The 19279-nt window shown below is 31.2% G+C and overlaps 1 protein-coding gene across 1 annotated transcript in view; it reads right to left on the bottom strand.

Moving 5' to 3' along the window:
* The window catches only part of LOC143043735 (uncharacterized), an 89601-nt gene that overhangs the window by 67797 nt on the left and 2525 nt on the right, over window positions 1–19279 (bottom strand). The window contains exons 3-12 of the mRNA XM_076215918.1: window positions 18079–18188; window positions 17558–17695; window positions 15946–16011; window positions 9487–9594; window positions 7914–8030; window positions 7016–7123; window positions 5446–5562; window positions 4551–4658; window positions 2938–3066; window positions 1751–1867 (exon numbers count right to left, since the gene is read on the bottom strand). Of these exons, the coding sequence (XP_076072033.1) occupies window positions 1751–1867; window positions 2938–3066; window positions 4551–4658; window positions 5446–5562; window positions 7016–7123; window positions 7914–8030; window positions 9487–9594; window positions 15946–16011; window positions 17558–17695; window positions 18079–18130 (1060 nt within the window). The 5' untranslated portion in view covers window positions 18131–18188. The remainder of the gene's footprint in view (window positions 1–1750; window positions 1868–2937; window positions 3067–4550; window positions 4659–5445; window positions 5563–7015; window positions 7124–7913; window positions 8031–9486; window positions 9595–15945; window positions 16012–17557; window positions 17696–18078; window positions 18189–19279) is intronic.

The following is a 19279-nucleotide window of genomic DNA, read 5'->3' as shown; positions in this document are numbered from 1 at the left end:
CCCTGAAAGATTTTCAATACAAAAAAAAAGAAATTTAAACAACCTCAAGTTTAACCTTTATAAACAGGTACACTGTGCTTTGCAATACATATCAAACTTACGCCAGTTTGAGTGCTTGGTTAAATTGTTTAGAGGAATACATGAACAAGAACCTCTGGCTAGAGTTTCAATACCAACCCGAATTTATATTTGGATTTATTTAAAAATTCGTACTTATACATTATTTCATAGAAAAAGCATCACCCATGTATACATATTCCTAGATATCAGACATACCATTTACATATCAATGAAAAATCAACGGCATGGACCATTTATAATAATGAGATACAATAATTAGTACAAATTTGTCTGTCGCCATAACAAAAAAAATGAATATTTTTGAACCATTGACACTCATATATCTACTCATAATCATTGTATCTCCATAAAATTGAACCTCATTGGTATAAATTGAACACTTTGAAAAGTGACACATATAAGCGGCATTCCTTTATATAGGAAGAGACACGTGCGCTCATCCAACAATGGGTATCTATCGCCATAATTAGGCAACATATTTCATCGTTCGTTCTCGAACGCCCATGATGATTCTCTTCAGTGTGAAATGTTTTTTCTCCTTTCTATAGAGCATTATTAATTCTATAATCCAAAACGATAAAGCAACATTATCCGAAAACCAATCAGAATAATATTATTACTTTCGTGACGTTATAATTTCAAAACGGTATGATTATCGTATGAATTTAATAGCCTGCATCGTGATACAAACCAATCAACATTTGTTGAATCGTGTTTTCTTTTTGCCATGGAGTTATCACATGAGAAAATGGTACAGTAAGAATAAACATTTGTTTGAATATTAAATTTTTTCATCGTCAAAAGATACGTAAGTATCACAAAATATGAAAATTCAAAAAAATAAAACGATTAACTTAAAGTAAAGATCAAAGAACATTTTGTCTAATATAAACAAAATTTTTTGTCAAGTCTAGATATATTTAACATGTTTAATACGAAAGTATAACATTTAAAACATACGATAATTGATTTAACTGTATGGTTGATTTTATACTGTTTAATTGTTAAAAGTCCTCTTTTAAAATTGAATTTGATAGAGAGAATTTTTTTTTTTAAATGAAAACGATATTAATTTTATTATTATTTAAAGGCGACATCTTTGTATACATTCGTTACTGTTGATATCTGTACCTTAGAAATATTCTTTGTTTTAAAAGGTTTTCAAAGAATATTTCTAAGGTACAAATATCAACAGTAATTAACGAAAGTTGATTGGCCGACTCAAATATGAAGTTGAACATAATAATGTTGGAACAGTATACGAGACAATCAAAGATTTAAGCTGAACATGCTGAATCAGTCATTACTCTCAATTTTGTCAAAACCATGGATTAAGAATTAGTCTAGAGAAATATTCGCATCGTCTGTTATTTATTTACATATTTAAAGGTGAGTTCGTTTAAAAAAATTATACGATAACAACTACATATTTTTTAGTTAAATGTACTGAGGGTACACTCAACCATTTTCCTGGCCAATTTAATAACCACACTGCCACAGCTTTGGAATACCACTATAAAATATTTTCATGGCTGTCACAGTCTTTGACAAAAAACAGAAAATGAAAAAGTTAAGAGTTGAATATAAATTATGATTAGTTTTAATCATAATCCTTGTTTTAAGAAAGAGCAACAGATCTATTTCATATTTGAAACTGATATACACTTACCCTGACACCCCATGCTAGTATTAACATAACCAATCCAACAGGTACACATGAAGCTACCAATAGTATTGGTACAGTTAGAATGTTCAGGACATGGTTTTCTTTCACATTCATTTACATCTATCAATATATAGAATGAATGTTTTATAAAAATGAGAAGATGTGGTTTGATTGGAAATTACAAAAATCTCCACTACAGACAAAATGACGTAGCAGTAAGCACCGTACGACCTTCAACAAATCCATACCACACAGCAAGCTATACAAAACCCCGATACAAACAAATTAAACAATTCAAACGAGTAAACAAACGGCTTGAATAATGTACAAAACAAAAAGCGATCTCAATATAATATACAACAACAAGGGACAGTCACTAATGCCAGATTCCTGACTTGGGACATGTATTTACATTGGTTTTACTAACCTGAATTACTGTTGTTAAACTTCCCCTAAGAAAAGAAAAAAAAAATACGATGCCAAAAAAAAAAATGTGACGAACAACAGTCAACACATCACCACATAGAAAATTTAGATTGAACAAGACGAACCTCATCATAGCCGATGATTGAGAATGGTCAAGATTTTAAGCTTCACTTGGTATCGACCTTTCATCTTTTGTGGGTCTTGGTTCAGACATGTTTTTTTAATAAATTGTTTAAATTCGAATTTCTAGAAAGGTATATTTTGGTTCATAATCATTTTATAATAATTGAGGGGAGCAAAATAATTTGTTTTAAAAAATAAAAATAGTTAACAAATATATTGATTTAAATAAATAGATTTACCTGTATGTGAATGAAAATGAGTTTGTCTTTGCGTCAACGTGAACGAAAATATTTGTTTTTAATTCTCCATTTACCAAAATAAATCGCCTAACCCGCCCTCAAAAATGAATAGTCTTAGTTATATCCGTTGCTTTGAGATCTATATTGGATTTAGTTATATCAAAATAAACATAAAGGATAAATAAGTACACATAGACAGGAACTGCTTGTATTACAAGGGTTCGTAATAGAAGGTAAAAGGCATAAATATATATTTTTATTTGTCATGTTCCGTATTTTAGCATTGTATTGCATATTGGTATGGTGTTATTCTTCCATTTGCCAATGTGTGAACTTTGATTGTACATTCGTTTAATTTTTATCGTTGCATCTGTATGCATTTGATGAAATAATTCAAAATACCTGTGCAGTCACCGTTCTTATCCTGATAGCCATTTTTACAGTTGCATCCATAACTTCCAACTGTGTTGAAACAATCAGAATGGAGAGGACATACGGTAGCTCTCTTTTTGTTCGAACATTCATTTATGTCTGAAAAACATATTTGCAAATAAATCACGTCCATGTAATATAGATGTACAACCGATTATGATGTCTTTGAAATTTGAAACTGCCTTCTGCATGTTCTGTTATATTCTTAATTCAAAGAAAATAGTAATTAGGATATTTTGATTAATTCTTAAATATTCCGCTATCTCAAATGGTAGCATTCGTTTATTTTCATTCATTAAAAAAATTATTAAACATTTCCCTTATTATATTACAATGTACCTGTACCAATTGTATAGGACTAGTTGCACATTTTGACAATACATGTCTCTTCAGTGATAATGAAAGTCACAAATGTGAAAATCCGTAACTTTATGTAAACATTGAAGATCTGATAAAACAAGAAAGGATCGAAAAGGAAACTCAAATCTGGACGAATAACCCAAGCTATGCATGAGGAGGACACACTCCTTATTTTAATGTTATTTCGATATATGCAACTTCTTGATTAACGCAAACCTAAGGAACTGTATGGTTTATAATTAAGAAGATGTGGTATGGTTGACAACGAGACAACTATCCACCAGAATTCAAATGACATAGATGTAATCAACTAAACGTCTCATATGGTCTTCACAAATATGAAAACCTTTATAGTATAGCTATGAAAAGTCCTGACACGACAAAATGTAAAACGGTTGAAACGAACTATAAAAAGGACAGCCAGACTGATTTATGTACAAAACAATAAATGAAAAATAAAACTGATACACAGGTTCTTAGCTTTAGGGCCGGCCCCACGTCTGGAACTATTGTGTAATAGTTCATGTACATGATTAGACCAAACGCTACAAATCACTTGAAAAGGGCTTCATTCATCAGATCAACACAAACATATAAAACTGCTAACAAAAAGAAACAATAAACTCCAAAGACACCAAACACCAATCAAAGCGCACTCAAATGTAAAAAAAAAATACTTAAAGCTAGGTAAAATCCATGGGTTATCATTTCTTATAAAAAGAGGTCAGCACTTGCGTTGTATTGATATTATATATTTGTAAATTTAATGTTCATCAATTTTAGTTGTTCGCCAAACTAAGGATTTTCTACACCAGGAATATATTACCTTTTTAGTATTTGACAAAACATTTAGATACTTTAGTTCTTTATTGCTCGTACACTTCGTACCTTATTTGGCATTTTTTTCATTTCAGCGTCACTAAACGAAACGCGCATTTGGCGTAGAAAATTATAAGCCTGGTATCTTTGATGAGATTTGTTTACACAAATCGTTGAACTTTGAATAACATACCCATCAACAGTTCACACACAATATCGTAGCCTCCTCTTTCTTAAAGTATAGTTTAGAACTCAATGTTAAGTTACACGTTGTCATTTTGTTTAAAAGAAAATTAAGACTGAAACAAATGGCCATTACTTATAACTGATTTCTTAAATAGACAAATAATTCTGCTGCATTAATTTTTTAAAGATTGTAAACAAGACTGCGAAAATAATTTCACCTATTGTACAATTTTCTCCTTTCCAACCGTCAGTACATGTACAGTTGTAATTTTCTTTGAAGTCAGTACAACTTCCATTATTCTGACATGGGTTAGGATCACATCTATCTATAAAGACATTTTAATCTAAAATTAAAGCTATATATATACATGTAGATATAAATTTTAAATAATGACTTGTGTCAAAGATTGATTAAGTGACTGTTTGTGCTTTAACTCCACTTTAAGCTCTATTGACTTTATATTGGCGGTCAGTTTTGTATTGGCTGAGGAGGTCGATTTACCCGCAGAGAGCCACCGACCTTCGACAGGATATTCCCAGTCAAAGAAGGTAGGGGTCGAACGTTCCTGTCACGAGATTATGATCTCAGTGTTAACATAATAGTAATCACTGTAAACAAATTATGTAGACGATTCGCCCACCAAGGCCGCACTTGTTTTAAAGACTTATCACTTACCAATGTTATATTGACAATTGATGTTTCGATATTGATGACGTAACCTAGACATGATTCAAGTATCTCACCTACATGTATCTATCAAACATATAATGAATTTATTATATCAACTTATTATTTTAAAACGATTTGTTTTCAATAAGCGATAGATAACGCAATTTGAATCATTTTCATCGACAACTTCAGCAGATACTTATGTTGGTTATAACATTTAAGTAATTTCATTCGTCTAAATTTGCTTTGCATTAGAATGAAAATAAATCTCCTTTGGGTTTCCAACACAAGTAGCTTAGAGTGCGTAAGGTTTTCCCGCTTCAAAATTATTTCGCGTTCTTTCTTTCATATGTAATTATTCAGCACGACGACATCAATCTAAAATCCTTGTTTTAAGAAAGAACAACAGATCTATTTCATATTTGAAACTGATATACACTTACCCTGACACCCCATGCTAGTATTAACATAACCAATCCAACAGGTACACATGAAGCTACCAATAGTATTGGTACAGTTAGAATGTTCAGGACATGGTTTTCTTTCACATTCATTTACATCTATCAATATATAGAATGAATGTTTTATAAAAATGAGAAGATGTGGTTTGATTGGAAATTACAAAACTCTCCACTACAGACAAAATGACGTAGCAGTAAGCACCGTACGACCTTCAACAAATCCATACCACACAGCAAGCTATACAAAACCCCGATATAAACAAATTAAACAATTCAAACGAGTAAACAAACGGCTTGAATAATGTACAAAACAAAAAGCGATCTCAATATAATATACAACAACAAGGGACAGTCACTAATGCCAGATTCCTGACTTGGGACATGTATTTACATTGGTTTTACTAACCTGAATTACTGTTGTTAAACTTCCCCTAAGAAAAGAAAAAAAAATCAAATCTGGACGAATAACCCAAGCTATGCATGAGGAGGACACACTCCTTATTTTAATGTTATTTCGATATATGCAACTTCTTGATTAACGCAAACCTAATGAACTGTATGGTTTATAATTAAGAAGATGTGGTATGGTTGACAACGAGACAACTATCCACCAGAATTCAAATGACATAGATGTTATCAACTAAACGTCTCATATGGTCTTCACAAATATGAAAACCTTTATAGTATAGCTATGAAAAGTCCTGACACGACAAAATGTAAAACGGTTGAAACGAACTATAAAAAGGACAGCCAGACTGATTTATGTACAAAACAATAAATGAAAAATAAAACTGATACACAGGTTCTTAGCTTTAGGGCCGGCCCCACGTCTGGAACTATTGTGTAATAGTTCATGTACATGATTAGACCAAACGCTACAAATCACTTGAAAAGGGCTTCATTCATCAGATCAACACAAACATATAAAACTGCTAACAAAAAGAAACAATAAACTCCAAAGACACCAAACACCAATCAAAGCGCACTCAAATGTAAAAAAAAATACTTAAAGCTAGGTAAAATCCATGGGTTATCATTTCTTATAAAAAGAGGTCAGCAGTTGCGTTGTATTGATATTATATATTTGTAAATTTAATGTTCATAAATTTTAGTTGTTCGCCAAACTAAGGATTTTCTACACCAGGAATATATTACCTTTTTAGTATTTGACAAAACATTTAGATACTTTAGTTCTTTATTGCTCGTACACTTCGTACCTTATTTGGCATTTTTTTCATTTCAGCGTCACTAAACGAAACGCGCATTTGGCGTAGAAAATTATAAGCCTGGTATCTTTGATGAGATTTGTTTACACAAATCGTTGAACTTTGAATAACATACCCATCAACAGTTCACACACAATATCGTAGCCTCCTCTTTCTTAAAGTATAGTTTAGAACTCAATGTTAAGTTACACGTTGTCATTTTGTTTAAAAGAAAATTAAGACTGAAACAAATGGCCATTACTTATAACTGATTTCTTAAATAGACAAATAATTCTGCTGCATTAATTTTTTAAACATTGTAAACAAGACTGCGAAAATAATTTCACCTATTGTACAATTTTCTCCTTTCAAACCGTCAGTACATGTACAGTTGTAATTTTCTTTGAAGTCAGTACAACTTCCATTATTCTGACATGGGTTAGGATCACATCTATCTATAAAGACATTTTAATCTAAAATTAAAGCTATATATATATACATGTAGATATAAATTTTAAATAATGACTTGTGTCAAAGATTGATTAAGTGACTGTTTGTGCTTTAACTCCACTTTAAGCTCTATTGACTTTATATTGGCGGTCAGTTTTGTATTGGTTGAGGAGGTCGATTTACCCGCAGAGAGCCACCGACCTTCGACAGGATATTCCCAGTCAAAGAAGGTAGGGGTCGAACGTTCCTGTCACGAGATTATGATCTCAGTGTTAACATAATAGTAATCACTGTAAACAAATTATGTAGACGATTCGCCCACCAAGGCCGCACTTGTTTTAAAGACTTATCACTTACCAATGTTATATTGACAATTGATGTTTCGATATTGATGACGTAACCTAGACATGATTCAAGTATCTCACCTACATGTATCTATCAAACATATAATGATTTTATTATATCAACTTATTATTTTAAAACGATTTGTTTTCAATAAGCGATAGATAACGCAATTTGAATCATTTTCATCGACAACTTCAGCAGATACTTATGTTGGTTATAACATATTAAGTAATTTCATTCGTCTAAATTTGCTTTGCATTAGAATGAAAATAAATCTCCTTTGGGTTTCCAACACAAATAGCTTAGAGTGCGTAAGGTTTTCCCGCTTCAAAATTATTTCGCGTTCTTTCTTTCATATGTAATTATTCAGCACGACGACATCAATCTAAAATCCTTGTTTTAAGAAAGAACAACAGATCTATTTCATATTTGAAACTGATATACACTTACCCTGACACCCCATGCTAGTATTAACATAACCAATCCAACAGGTACACATGAAGCTACCAATAGTATTGGTACAGTTAGAATGTTCAGGACATGGTTTTCTTTCACATTCATTTACATCTATCAATATATAGAATGAATGTTTTATAAAAATGAGAAGACGTGGTTTGATTGGAAATTACAAAACTCTCCACTACAGACAAAATGACGTAGCAGTAAGCACCGTACGACCTTCAACAAATCCATACCACACAGCAAGCTATACAAAACCCCGATATAAACAAATCAACAATTCAAACGAGTAAACAAACGGCTTGAATAATGTACAAAACAAAAAGCGATCTCAATATAATATACAACAACAAGGGACAGTCACTAATGCCAGATTCCTGACTTGGGACATGTATTTACATTGGTTTTACTAATCTGAATTACTGTTGTTAAACTTCCCCTAAGAAAAGAAAAAAAAATCAAATCTGGACGAATAACCCAAGCTATGCATGAGGAGGACACACTCCTTATTTTAATGTTATTTCGATATATGCAACTTCTTGATTAACGCAAACCTAATGAACTGTATGGTTTATAATTAAGAAGATGTGGTATGGTTGACAACGAGACAACTATCCACCAGAATTCAAATGACATAGATGTTATCAACTAAACGTCTCATATGGTCTTCACAAATATGAAAACCTTTATAGTATAGCTATGAAAAGTCCTGACACGACAAAATGTAAAACGGTTGAAACGAACTATAAAAAGGACAGCCAGACTGATTTATGTACAAAACAATAAATGAAAAATAAAACTGATACACAGTTTCTTAGCTTTAGGGCCGGCCCCACGTCTGGAACTATTGTGTAATAGTTCATGTACATGATTAGACCAAACGCTACAAATCACTTGAAAAGGGCCTCATTCATCAGATCAACACAAACATATAAAACTGCTAACAAAAAGAAACAATAAACTCCAAAGACACCAAACACCAATCAAAGCGCACTCAAATGTAAAAAAAAATACTTAAAGCTAGGTAAAATCCATGGGTTATCATTTCTTATAAAAAGAGGTCAGCAGTTGCGTTGTATTGATATTATATATTTGTAAATTTAATGTTCATAAATTTTAGTTGTTCGCCAAACTAAGGATTTTCTACACCAGGAATATATTACCTTTTTAGTATTTGACAAAACATTTAGATACTTTAGTTCTTTATTGCTCGTACACTTCGTACCTTATTTGGCATTTTTTTTATTTCAGCGTCACTAAACGAAACGCGCATTTGGCGTAGAAAGTTATAAGCCTGGTATCTTTGATGAGATTTGTTTACACAAATCGTTGAACTTTGAATAACATACCCACCAACAGTTCACACACAATATCGTAGCCTCCTCTTTCTTAAAGTATAGTTTAGAACTCAATGTTAAGTTACACGTTGTCATTTTTTTTTAAAGAAAATTAAGACTGAAACAAATGGCCATTACTTATAACTGATTTCTTAAATAGACAAATAATTCTGCTGCATTAATTTTTTTTTTAAACATTGTAAACAAGACTGCGAAAATAATTTCACCTATTGTACAATTTTCTCCTTTCCAACCGTCAGTACATGTACAGTTGTAATTTTCTTTGAAGTCAGTACAACTTCCATTATTCTGACATGGGTTAGGATCACATCTATCTATAAAGACATTTTAATCTAAAATTAAAGCTATATATATATACATGTAGATATAAATTTTAAATAATGACTTGTGTCAAAGATTGATTAAGTGACTGTTTGTGCTTTAACTCCACTTTAAGCTCTATTGACTTTATATTGGCGGTCAGTTTTGTATTGGTTGAGGAGGTCGATTTACCCGCAGAGAGCCACCGACCTTCGACAGGATATTCCCAGTCAAAGAAGGTAGGGGTCGAACGTTCCTGTCACGAGATTATGATCTCAGTGTTAACATAATAGTAATCACTGTAAACAAATTATATAGACGATTCGCCCACCAAGGCCGCACTTGTTTTAAAGACTTATCACTTACCAATGTTATATTGACAATTGATGTTTCGATATTGATGACGTAACCTAGACATGATTCAAGTATCTCACCTACATGTATCTATCAAACATATAATGAATTTATTACATAAACTTATTATTTTAAAACGATTTGTTTTCAATAAGCGATAGATAACGCAATTTGAATCATTTTCATCGACAACTTCAGCAGATACTTATGTTGGTTATAACATTTTAGTAATTTCATTCGTCTAAATTTGCTTTGCATTAGAATGAAAATAAATCATAGGTATATTGATCCAATATCCACCCGTTTATAGTATGGATCACATTTCGGGTGGATATTGGATCAATATACCTATAATTTATGCAGGTACAATAATAAATAAAATGTACAAAATAATAAACAAACAAACATTTAGAAAATAAAAATAAAACGGACGACCTCTGAAGAGAGTTACCTGGAATATAATTCCGAAAGAACTCGAAACATTGTACACGTAGCACGTAATCAATGTAAGGTCGGAAATGTGATCCATACTATAAACGGGTGGATATTGGATCAATATACCTACAATAAAATTCCAAATCCTGAATTTGTAATTTTATTGATTTTCCATTGGACGTCAACGAATCAAACTACACAATTATCTTAACACAATCATTCTAACAGATATACTATAGAAGAAACGCAACACACATAGCTAATAAAACTATTGATAGAATTAAATTCATAATTGATAGAGGAAAACAAGATTATCTAAACCCAAATGATCCCTGACTAATCAGGACACCTAGAGATATCGTTACATGATACACTGTATGCCATTCAAACATTATCACGCCTTCTCATTTGTTGAGGAATAGACTGACCAATCAGAAAATCGCTATACAATTATCTAATTAAACTGATGTTATCTCTACAGATGTAAATTAATACCACCAAGCATCTATGATACCACACAGTCTAACTGTGAAACATGTCTAAACACAGACGATTCAGCCGAAAAAGCAAAAAAGTAAAAAATGCTTATAAATTCATTAACAAAAAACAGCAATTAAATATTGCCAAACAAAATAGCAACCTAAAAACTGCCAAACAATTTGTTTTAAACCTCTCAAATAGAAAATTAACAAATACAGAAATTATGACGTTGGGAAAAGGCTTAAACTTCATACCTACGGACAAAATCTCTAGGACAAATATCATGAAAGATTTCAAAAAATTTGAAAGGAAACTAAGATTAAAGCATTTCTTTCATGAATACAAAACTATTCCGAAAACAAATCATCCATTTAAAGAAAAGTCTAAATTTAGTGTTCCTATTATAGGCGACAATCCTATAGAACAGTACATATTCCACACAAAAATGGAACTTGCAAATTATAAACCAAATAAAACAAAAACATGACGAAAGAAGAAACGCAATGTCTACGTACTTTACGACACATTGAAACAATTACTATCCACAAAGCGGATAAAAACAACATAACAGTAGTTCAAAACAAAAAAGACTACGCCAATGAGGGTGAACGTCAATTAAACGACGGAATACACTATATTGAAATACCAGAAATCAACATAAAAAATACCATGAATAAAATTAATGAAATTATATACAACATGAACAAGGACAATTACTTAGACGAAATAACATTTAAATACATCAAATACGAAAACCAATATATAACAACACCCTTTGCCTACTTTCTGCCTAAAATCCATAAACTGGATAACGAAATACTGAAAGATATTTATAAACAACAAACTGAAATTAAAATACAAGTACCAGCAAGGCCAATCATTTCACAATGCAACGGTCCTTTAGAAAGAATCGGGCGGTATTTGGATTTCTTCCTATTACCAATAGTTAAAACACAAACTACATACATATCTGATACAGGTAGCTTTATACGTCTACTCGAAAAATCAAAGATAGAAACTGATACTTTACTGGTAACTTATGATATCACATCCCTTTACACAAATCTAAGATTTAGCGAAATTATTGCCGCTCTAAACAGTGTTACGGGGATATATGAAAACCTAGAATATAACATAATAAAACCCAGTTTTGACTATTTACTACAAATAACAAACTTAATTCTCCTTAATAACGAATTTACCTTCAACAAAAAATGTTATAGGCAAATTATAGGAGCGAGTCAAGGCCATGTAGCAAGTCCTCAAATCTCAGATATAGCTTTATACCAACATATAAATAAAATTCTAAACATCTTTCCACACAAAAACAAAATATTATTTCATAAACGTATGAAAGATGATGGATATATTTTATTTCAAGGTACTACGGAAGAAGTTAAACTTCTTTTCAAAATAGCAAACACAAACCACAACCTACTGCAATTTACTTATGAAATTGACAGACAAAGTTTGAAATTTCTAGACTTAGAAACGTATAAAGGACAGAGATTTCAAAAAGAAAATATCTTAGATATTAAATGTTTCACAAAACCAACTGAAAAATTCCAATATCTACACCAAAATTCTAACCACGCTAAAAGTTGTTTTAAATCCTTTATTAAAGGTGAAGGAATACGAATTCTTAGAAATACCTCTGATCCTGACAATTTTAATGAAAGAATAAACTTATTTACAGAAAAATTAATACAAAGAGGTTACAAAATCGCTTTTGTAAATAAAATATTAAGAAATATTTCCCATACAGAAAGATTAAACAAATTAACAAACAAAGAAACAAGCATAAACAAAAACACAGATAACTATAATATATCTTTCATAACACAATACCACGCTAATGCGGAAAATTTACAAACCATTATTAGAAAACATTGGCATTTAATTCAAGACAACACTCAGTTCAAAAATCTCTTTGATAAAAAACCTACAATAGCATTCAAAAGAAACAGGAACATTGGGGAAATCGTTAAGAAACACTTGAAATAAATCAATGTCTCCCAATAGAAATTAATTAGACAGTTACACTAAAACCAAAGGAAGGTGCGTTGACAATGAAAAATGCATATTGAAACGTATCTTAAACTAAATCTAATAACCAAAACCAAAACCAGTTATCCATACGTTGATAAAACGAACAATAATAAATAAAAGGTACAATAATAAATAAAATGTACAAAATAATAAACAAACAAACATTTAGAAAATAAAAATAAAACGGACGATCTCTGAAGAGAGTTACCTGGAATATAATTCCGAAAGAACTCGAAACATTGTACACGTAGCACGTAATCAATGTAAGGTCGGAAATGTGATCCATACTATAAACGGGTGGATATTGGATCAATATACCTATAATTTATGCAGGTGTTAACATAATAGTAATCACTGTAAACAAATTATGTAGACGATTCGCCCACCAAGGCCGCACTTGTTTTAAAGACTTATCACTTACCAATGTTATATTGACAATTGATGTTTCGATATTGATGACGTAACCTAGACATGATTCAAGTATCTCACCTACATGAATCTATCAAACATATAATGAATTTATTATATAAACTTATTATTTTAAAACGATTTGTTTTCAATAAGCGATAGATAACGCAATTTGAATCATTTTCATCGACAACTTCAGCAGATACTTATGTTGGTTATAACATTTTAGTAATTTCATTCGTCTAAATTTGCTTTGCATTAGAATGAAAATAAATCTCCTTTGGGTTTCCAACACAAGTAGCTTAGAGGGCGTAAGGTTTTCCCGCTTCAAAATTATTTCTTTCATATGTAATTATTCAGCACGACGACATCAATCTAAACAGTGAAAATGTTCTTGGTCAATTTCACCTCTGGTTAAGGGTTATTCATTTTTTTTTATGTGTAACGTTTTTGATACAGATGTTTCAATTATGTATTATTATGGGCCGGCACTAAGCCGGTCCATTATATGATATGGGTTTGAGATTGTTACATGAGTGGCTGCGGAGCTGCATTTTTTTTCTTCTGCGGTATATGAAAATTAAAGGTTTTAGGTAATTGAAATAAATACAATTTTAAATTAATTTTTAGATGAAGATGCTAAATATTTATAACAATGAATGTTCATTGTTTCATTATGCACAGGATGCGTGACCCGTATTTGGGGATTTCCTAAACCAGGTTATCTTTAGAAATGTAAACAAGGTACCAAGTTCTTACAACAACTCGTCGTCGGAACATTGGAAATCATTTGTAGTTTGATTTTTGTTTTTCTCAAAATAGTTATTTTATATTCTATTTTGATTAATATATATACAGTTTTCATCATTTAGAAAAATAATCATAAGAAACGTAAGCGATCTCGGGAGTTTTTATAGGTAACATGTTTCAGTAACTGAAAGTGATTTTCAAACCTCTCAAATATCCACTTGGTGTTTGTTAATACCTTTCAGTTTTTCTGCAACAAAACAGATTGAAATGAAAACAATTTGTCAAAGATTTGTCAGTTGTTACGAAGAGAATAATTTCCTATACTGTCTGAAGCTTTCTGATTTGTAGTTGTAGTATGTAGCAGTTTTTTAGTCTGTCGTATACCCAATGAAAATATGAAGTAAATGTACACGAGACAATACTAATATCAATACGTGGTAAAACCCAAATATGACACGTTTTTATTGTTGTCCTTCATCTTCAAGTCACCATGAGGGATTCAACGATGATCAATATTTCTCATAACTGGTAGTAAGTTCAAGTTGACCCTTCGCATCGGTTTGAGCAGAATTCATGGTTAAATGTCATACAAAGCTCCATTGCTATTTTTATGACTGTTTGTTGATACTTTTAAATTTCATCAAAACCGAATAGAAATGAAAACATTATGTCTAGGATTTCTCAACCTTTGATGAGAGGAATAATTTGACATTTGTTTGCTTTAAGATTTGTATATTTTTTGTTAAACGAAGTTGGGGAAGGGATATAGCGTTTCATTTGTCCGTCACAAAGTTAGAGTCTATCTATCTGTGGAAGTATAAGTCATAGTTCTTGAGATTTTGTTCATAGATGCGTCTTGAATAAACAAGGGGTCCTGATAAAAATAAGGTAATCTTGACCTACATTTCACAAATGAGTGACTGATTAAAGTTTGTTTTAGAGTCCATTTCTGAGATACAACTCGTAGAGAAATAATATTTTGTCATTAGATGCGTCTGTAATAGTCAGAATCGAGGGTCCTAAAACATATGTCTTCTTGACATAAAATTCATGGATGAGTAAATGAGGTGAAAGGCTGCGTTTAAGTCCATATCTGAGATGAGGAATACAAATATTTTGTCAGTAGATGCAACTTTGATAGTCACGAGTTTCAAAATCAAGTCTGTAAAATGAAATAGATGATATTCCATTTCATCAACTGCACTTAAAAAATATTCGGTTTCATCAACTGCACAATTAAGTTATATTTGATAGCATTATCATAACTAATTGGATTGGACCAGTTCTGGCAATTGAGGATTAAAGTCATCTTAATATACAGATTGTTTATATAATACTTTGCACTTTTTTTTACACCAAAAACCTCCATATTTCCGGCCCACAAATGTGGTGCGTGCACCAATTAACTCTCTTCTATATTTAGAAATATGTTTGAATAATGTACTTTATACTAGATAAAGCATCGGGGTTGTGCATGAGTATCATACGTTTTAAACATAGATATATATATACATGATAAAGTTTAGAAATGTTTGAATTCATCTAATGAATGCACAGCACCAATATAATAAAAAATGAAATATACACTACCTGCAAAAGAAGATAGATAAATGGGAAACCTAAACAAATTTATTCACAAAGAAACCAATAATAACCATAAAACTGCCAAACGAATATATTTTTTCTACCGAGAAGCAATTTATAAAATGAAAATGTCACTTAAAAAACATAACAATATCATACATAGAAAATATGAAAATACCTGAACTAAATAGAAAAACATGATGTAATGGCACAGTAATCGTCTCTAATTCCGGCGGTCAGGTGTTCGATTCCCTGTCAAACAATTTAGGTTATTCATTTTATTTATTTTCATAAAGTATACACACCCACTTCACATGTGCTGTCACATGGTTCACATAATGCTGCATCACCAGGTACTTCGTCACTAGTTCCTGAAACAAGAAACAATTATATAAGAAGCAAATATGAGTCCTCAGTTGATATTGCAAGTCTCAGAACAATACTGAGTTTATCCAGCTTTGATTGCTACAATCCAATATGTCCTTCCACATGATCAAAATTCGAATCAATATATTTATGTAAACAATATTGCTATAATCTTCAAAAGAAACGTGGGCAGTTGATTTTCATGATCTTTGTTCTATATTCATACTGTATAATGATCTTTGTCTATATGTCGCTTTAGAATCAGCTAGTATTTGTTTCAATGAGGAATGTACACATGTATCTAATAATTAAATTCACATGTTTTTATTTAAGATGAGATTTTGAAATCGAAATATTTATTACATTATTCAAAATAATACGCCGAAACACTGAAAAGTTTTCAACGACCGCTTGAGATTTGAAATCCTTTTCTGCATTTGCATGGTAAACAATAGATGAAATTCCATTTCCTTTAAAAGTACTGTCATTAACTGTCATTAACTGCTTTAGGAGAAAGTAATAGTAAAAAAAAATCATAAAATGGACAACTGGAATTAAATATTGAAAATACTAGACAGTGCAACACACCTTATTTTAACACCAACACCTGACAACTGATTCCAGCAAAAGGTAAAATAACAAAAATACCGAACTCCAAGGAAAATTCAAAATGGAGACTCCCTTATTAAATGACAAAATCAAAAACACAAATACATCAAACGAATGCAAAAGAACTGTCATGTTCCTGATATGAGTTGCCATTCTTATTCTTGATAAATTTGAAATATTCAACACAAGTAATTAAACTTAAAATCTTTAGCGGGTATGAAATCAATAGGACTACAACTATATGCTGAACTACCTTTATTAATGCAAAACGGATGAACACACAGACTAATAGATAATGCCCTTGCTAGTATAGACGGGAATTCATATTTAAAGTCAAGCTACTATTAGATATATGCTTAGCATTCCGGAAAACCTGAGATCGACCACGGTTTTTGTTGGGATTCAGTTGCCCAGTGTTTAGTTTTATATTTATTATTTTGTGGATTTGTTTGTCATTTCGTTTAATATTTTTTTTGTTTTGTTTGTCATGGTTTTGTCAGTTTTCCATTGACTTTCCCCTTTGTATCTTCCACTTCTTTTATTTATATTATATATATGAATAATAACATTAGATGCATGTTTTATTGTAATACTTTATTTTGATTGGCTAACTGCACATCACATGTTATTCCTTACACAGTTGCATCACTCAATAAAACTTTTCATTCATGATAACACGTGGTCCCACAATAAAGTGCACAGGTGAATTAAAATAAAAATATATATAAAATTCGTGTTTTTATGATCATAGCTAAATAATGTAATTATAAGTATTGAATGCTTCTTTTTATAACTTCATAGGGTTGTAAAAGCGTTGACCGTGCGCACATTTTTAGAATGAAGCGCTTCCGCACTTCATACAAAATGTACTTCGATCAACGCTTTTACACCCCAATGAAGTTACAAAAAGAAGCATTCAATTCTTAAATATAGTTTTAATACCTTGTCTTCTTAATGTGCGAATTTTTGGTGATCCTGTGTATTGACAAAACGTTCTACACATCGGGGCATCATCTGTTGGTGCGTTTCCTTCTTCTGACACAAACACTCTCTCATTCGGAGTGACTTCGTTTGAAATATCTTAAATAGAAAACAAGAAAAAAGACTTTATAGACCCGCTCTCTCAATTGGACTCCCTAATTTTTAAAGGTTATAATAATGTTTAAACTGTCATGATACCTTTGATTTTGATTGTTTGTATTTGATATGCTATGCTTTTCACAAAAACAAAATAGTAATATGCAGTGTTAGCCCTCTATGATTATACGATGGTGAATGTATGCCGTAGAGTTGTTACATAATTAGAAATACATATGTGTGTTTTGTTTTTTGTGTTTGTGTTTCAATAAATACTTGTCGTAGCATTTACACTCATTTGCCTTTTACAATTAATCGTCTTTTGCTGATTTGTGTTAATGTTGTCTATTCACTGTTCTTTAGTATTAAGAAGTGAAATCACATACCTGACAAAAGATAAAAGTAATATAAATCGTTGCTAACTTTTGTTAGTTTCATACAAAGATATATCCGTCTGTTACCACTCCTAGGACCACTGGTAAAGCTTGTGTCGCTTCTGAAACATACCATAAAAACTATACATGTAGGAAAGAAATTCGCAAATATAGTTGACAGTCAAACATAATAGTACATGAATGCTATTTCTAATATTTTTAGATTTTATTTCCCTTTTACCCTCACGATTGATAATAAAATAAGTTCCTGAGTGATTTTGATATTATTTTTTTTTATTTGAAATTTCTGTTTTTGAACATTTTATTTGCACAATTTGTTCTTTGTACTAACCGATGAAAGAGAGCATGGCTCTTCAAATCCTTATTCTGTAATTTTTTTCTCTATTTTAACCAATTTCCAAATCTTGTATTTCAGGAAACTATTTTTCTATTTCCGTCATTTGTTATTATCTATTCAGTGTCACGTAGGAGGACAGTTGGATACTTGCAAAAAATCCAACATGCCTCTGCGTTTGCTATTGTATCGTAAATGCGAGAAAAAAAATATCTTCAGTATTTATTTTAGGGAGAGATTGACCCTTCTTGACTAGAAACTACTTAATTGGTGTTTTTGTTTTTTTGGCAAACTTCGTTTCATGCAGAGTTACAATTCTAATTGTGTTATCGTCATACTACGACAATATGAATCCACTCAGGCTATTTGTCTGAGTAAAAAATACGCAAGACTACAAACAAAAACATCATGATACCAACTGCATATTTCTTTGTTACTGGAAAGATTATTTGCAATCGTGTGAGCTATAAACATAGAATTAATACTACATGTATATAAGAATGAAACATGAAAAATGTCAGATAATTACACTTTAAAAAGTATCACTGTATAAATATGTATCACTTAAAAAATGTCAATTCTTAGTTACTCAATTTATACTGTCAACACTAAAGGCATATTTTAGTGTCATTTATATAGGTTTCAAATCATGTCGGTTCTTATACATCCTTGGCTTTTGCATATTCGTCTTTGAGCGTTCCTTATCTTTTATTGGACAGCAATGACGTTATTAACTATTCCGCTGTGATTTGTGCACTTGGAACGTTAAACTTTGAAATATCGTAAAACGATATAGTCTGTATGTGTTTGCCGTCGTAATTTCAAATTATAAGAAATATTTGACCGTTGAATACTGAA

The sequence above is a fragment of the Mytilus galloprovincialis genome, chromosome 8, assembly GCF_965363235.1.
Source record: "Mytilus galloprovincialis chromosome 8, xbMytGall1.hap1.1, whole genome shotgun sequence".
NCBI lineage: Eukaryota > Metazoa > Mollusca > Bivalvia > Mytilida > Mytilidae > Mytilus > Mytilus galloprovincialis.
The sequence above is the reverse complement of the archived record's forward strand: the minus strand, read 5'-3'. Positions and strand labels throughout refer to the sequence as shown.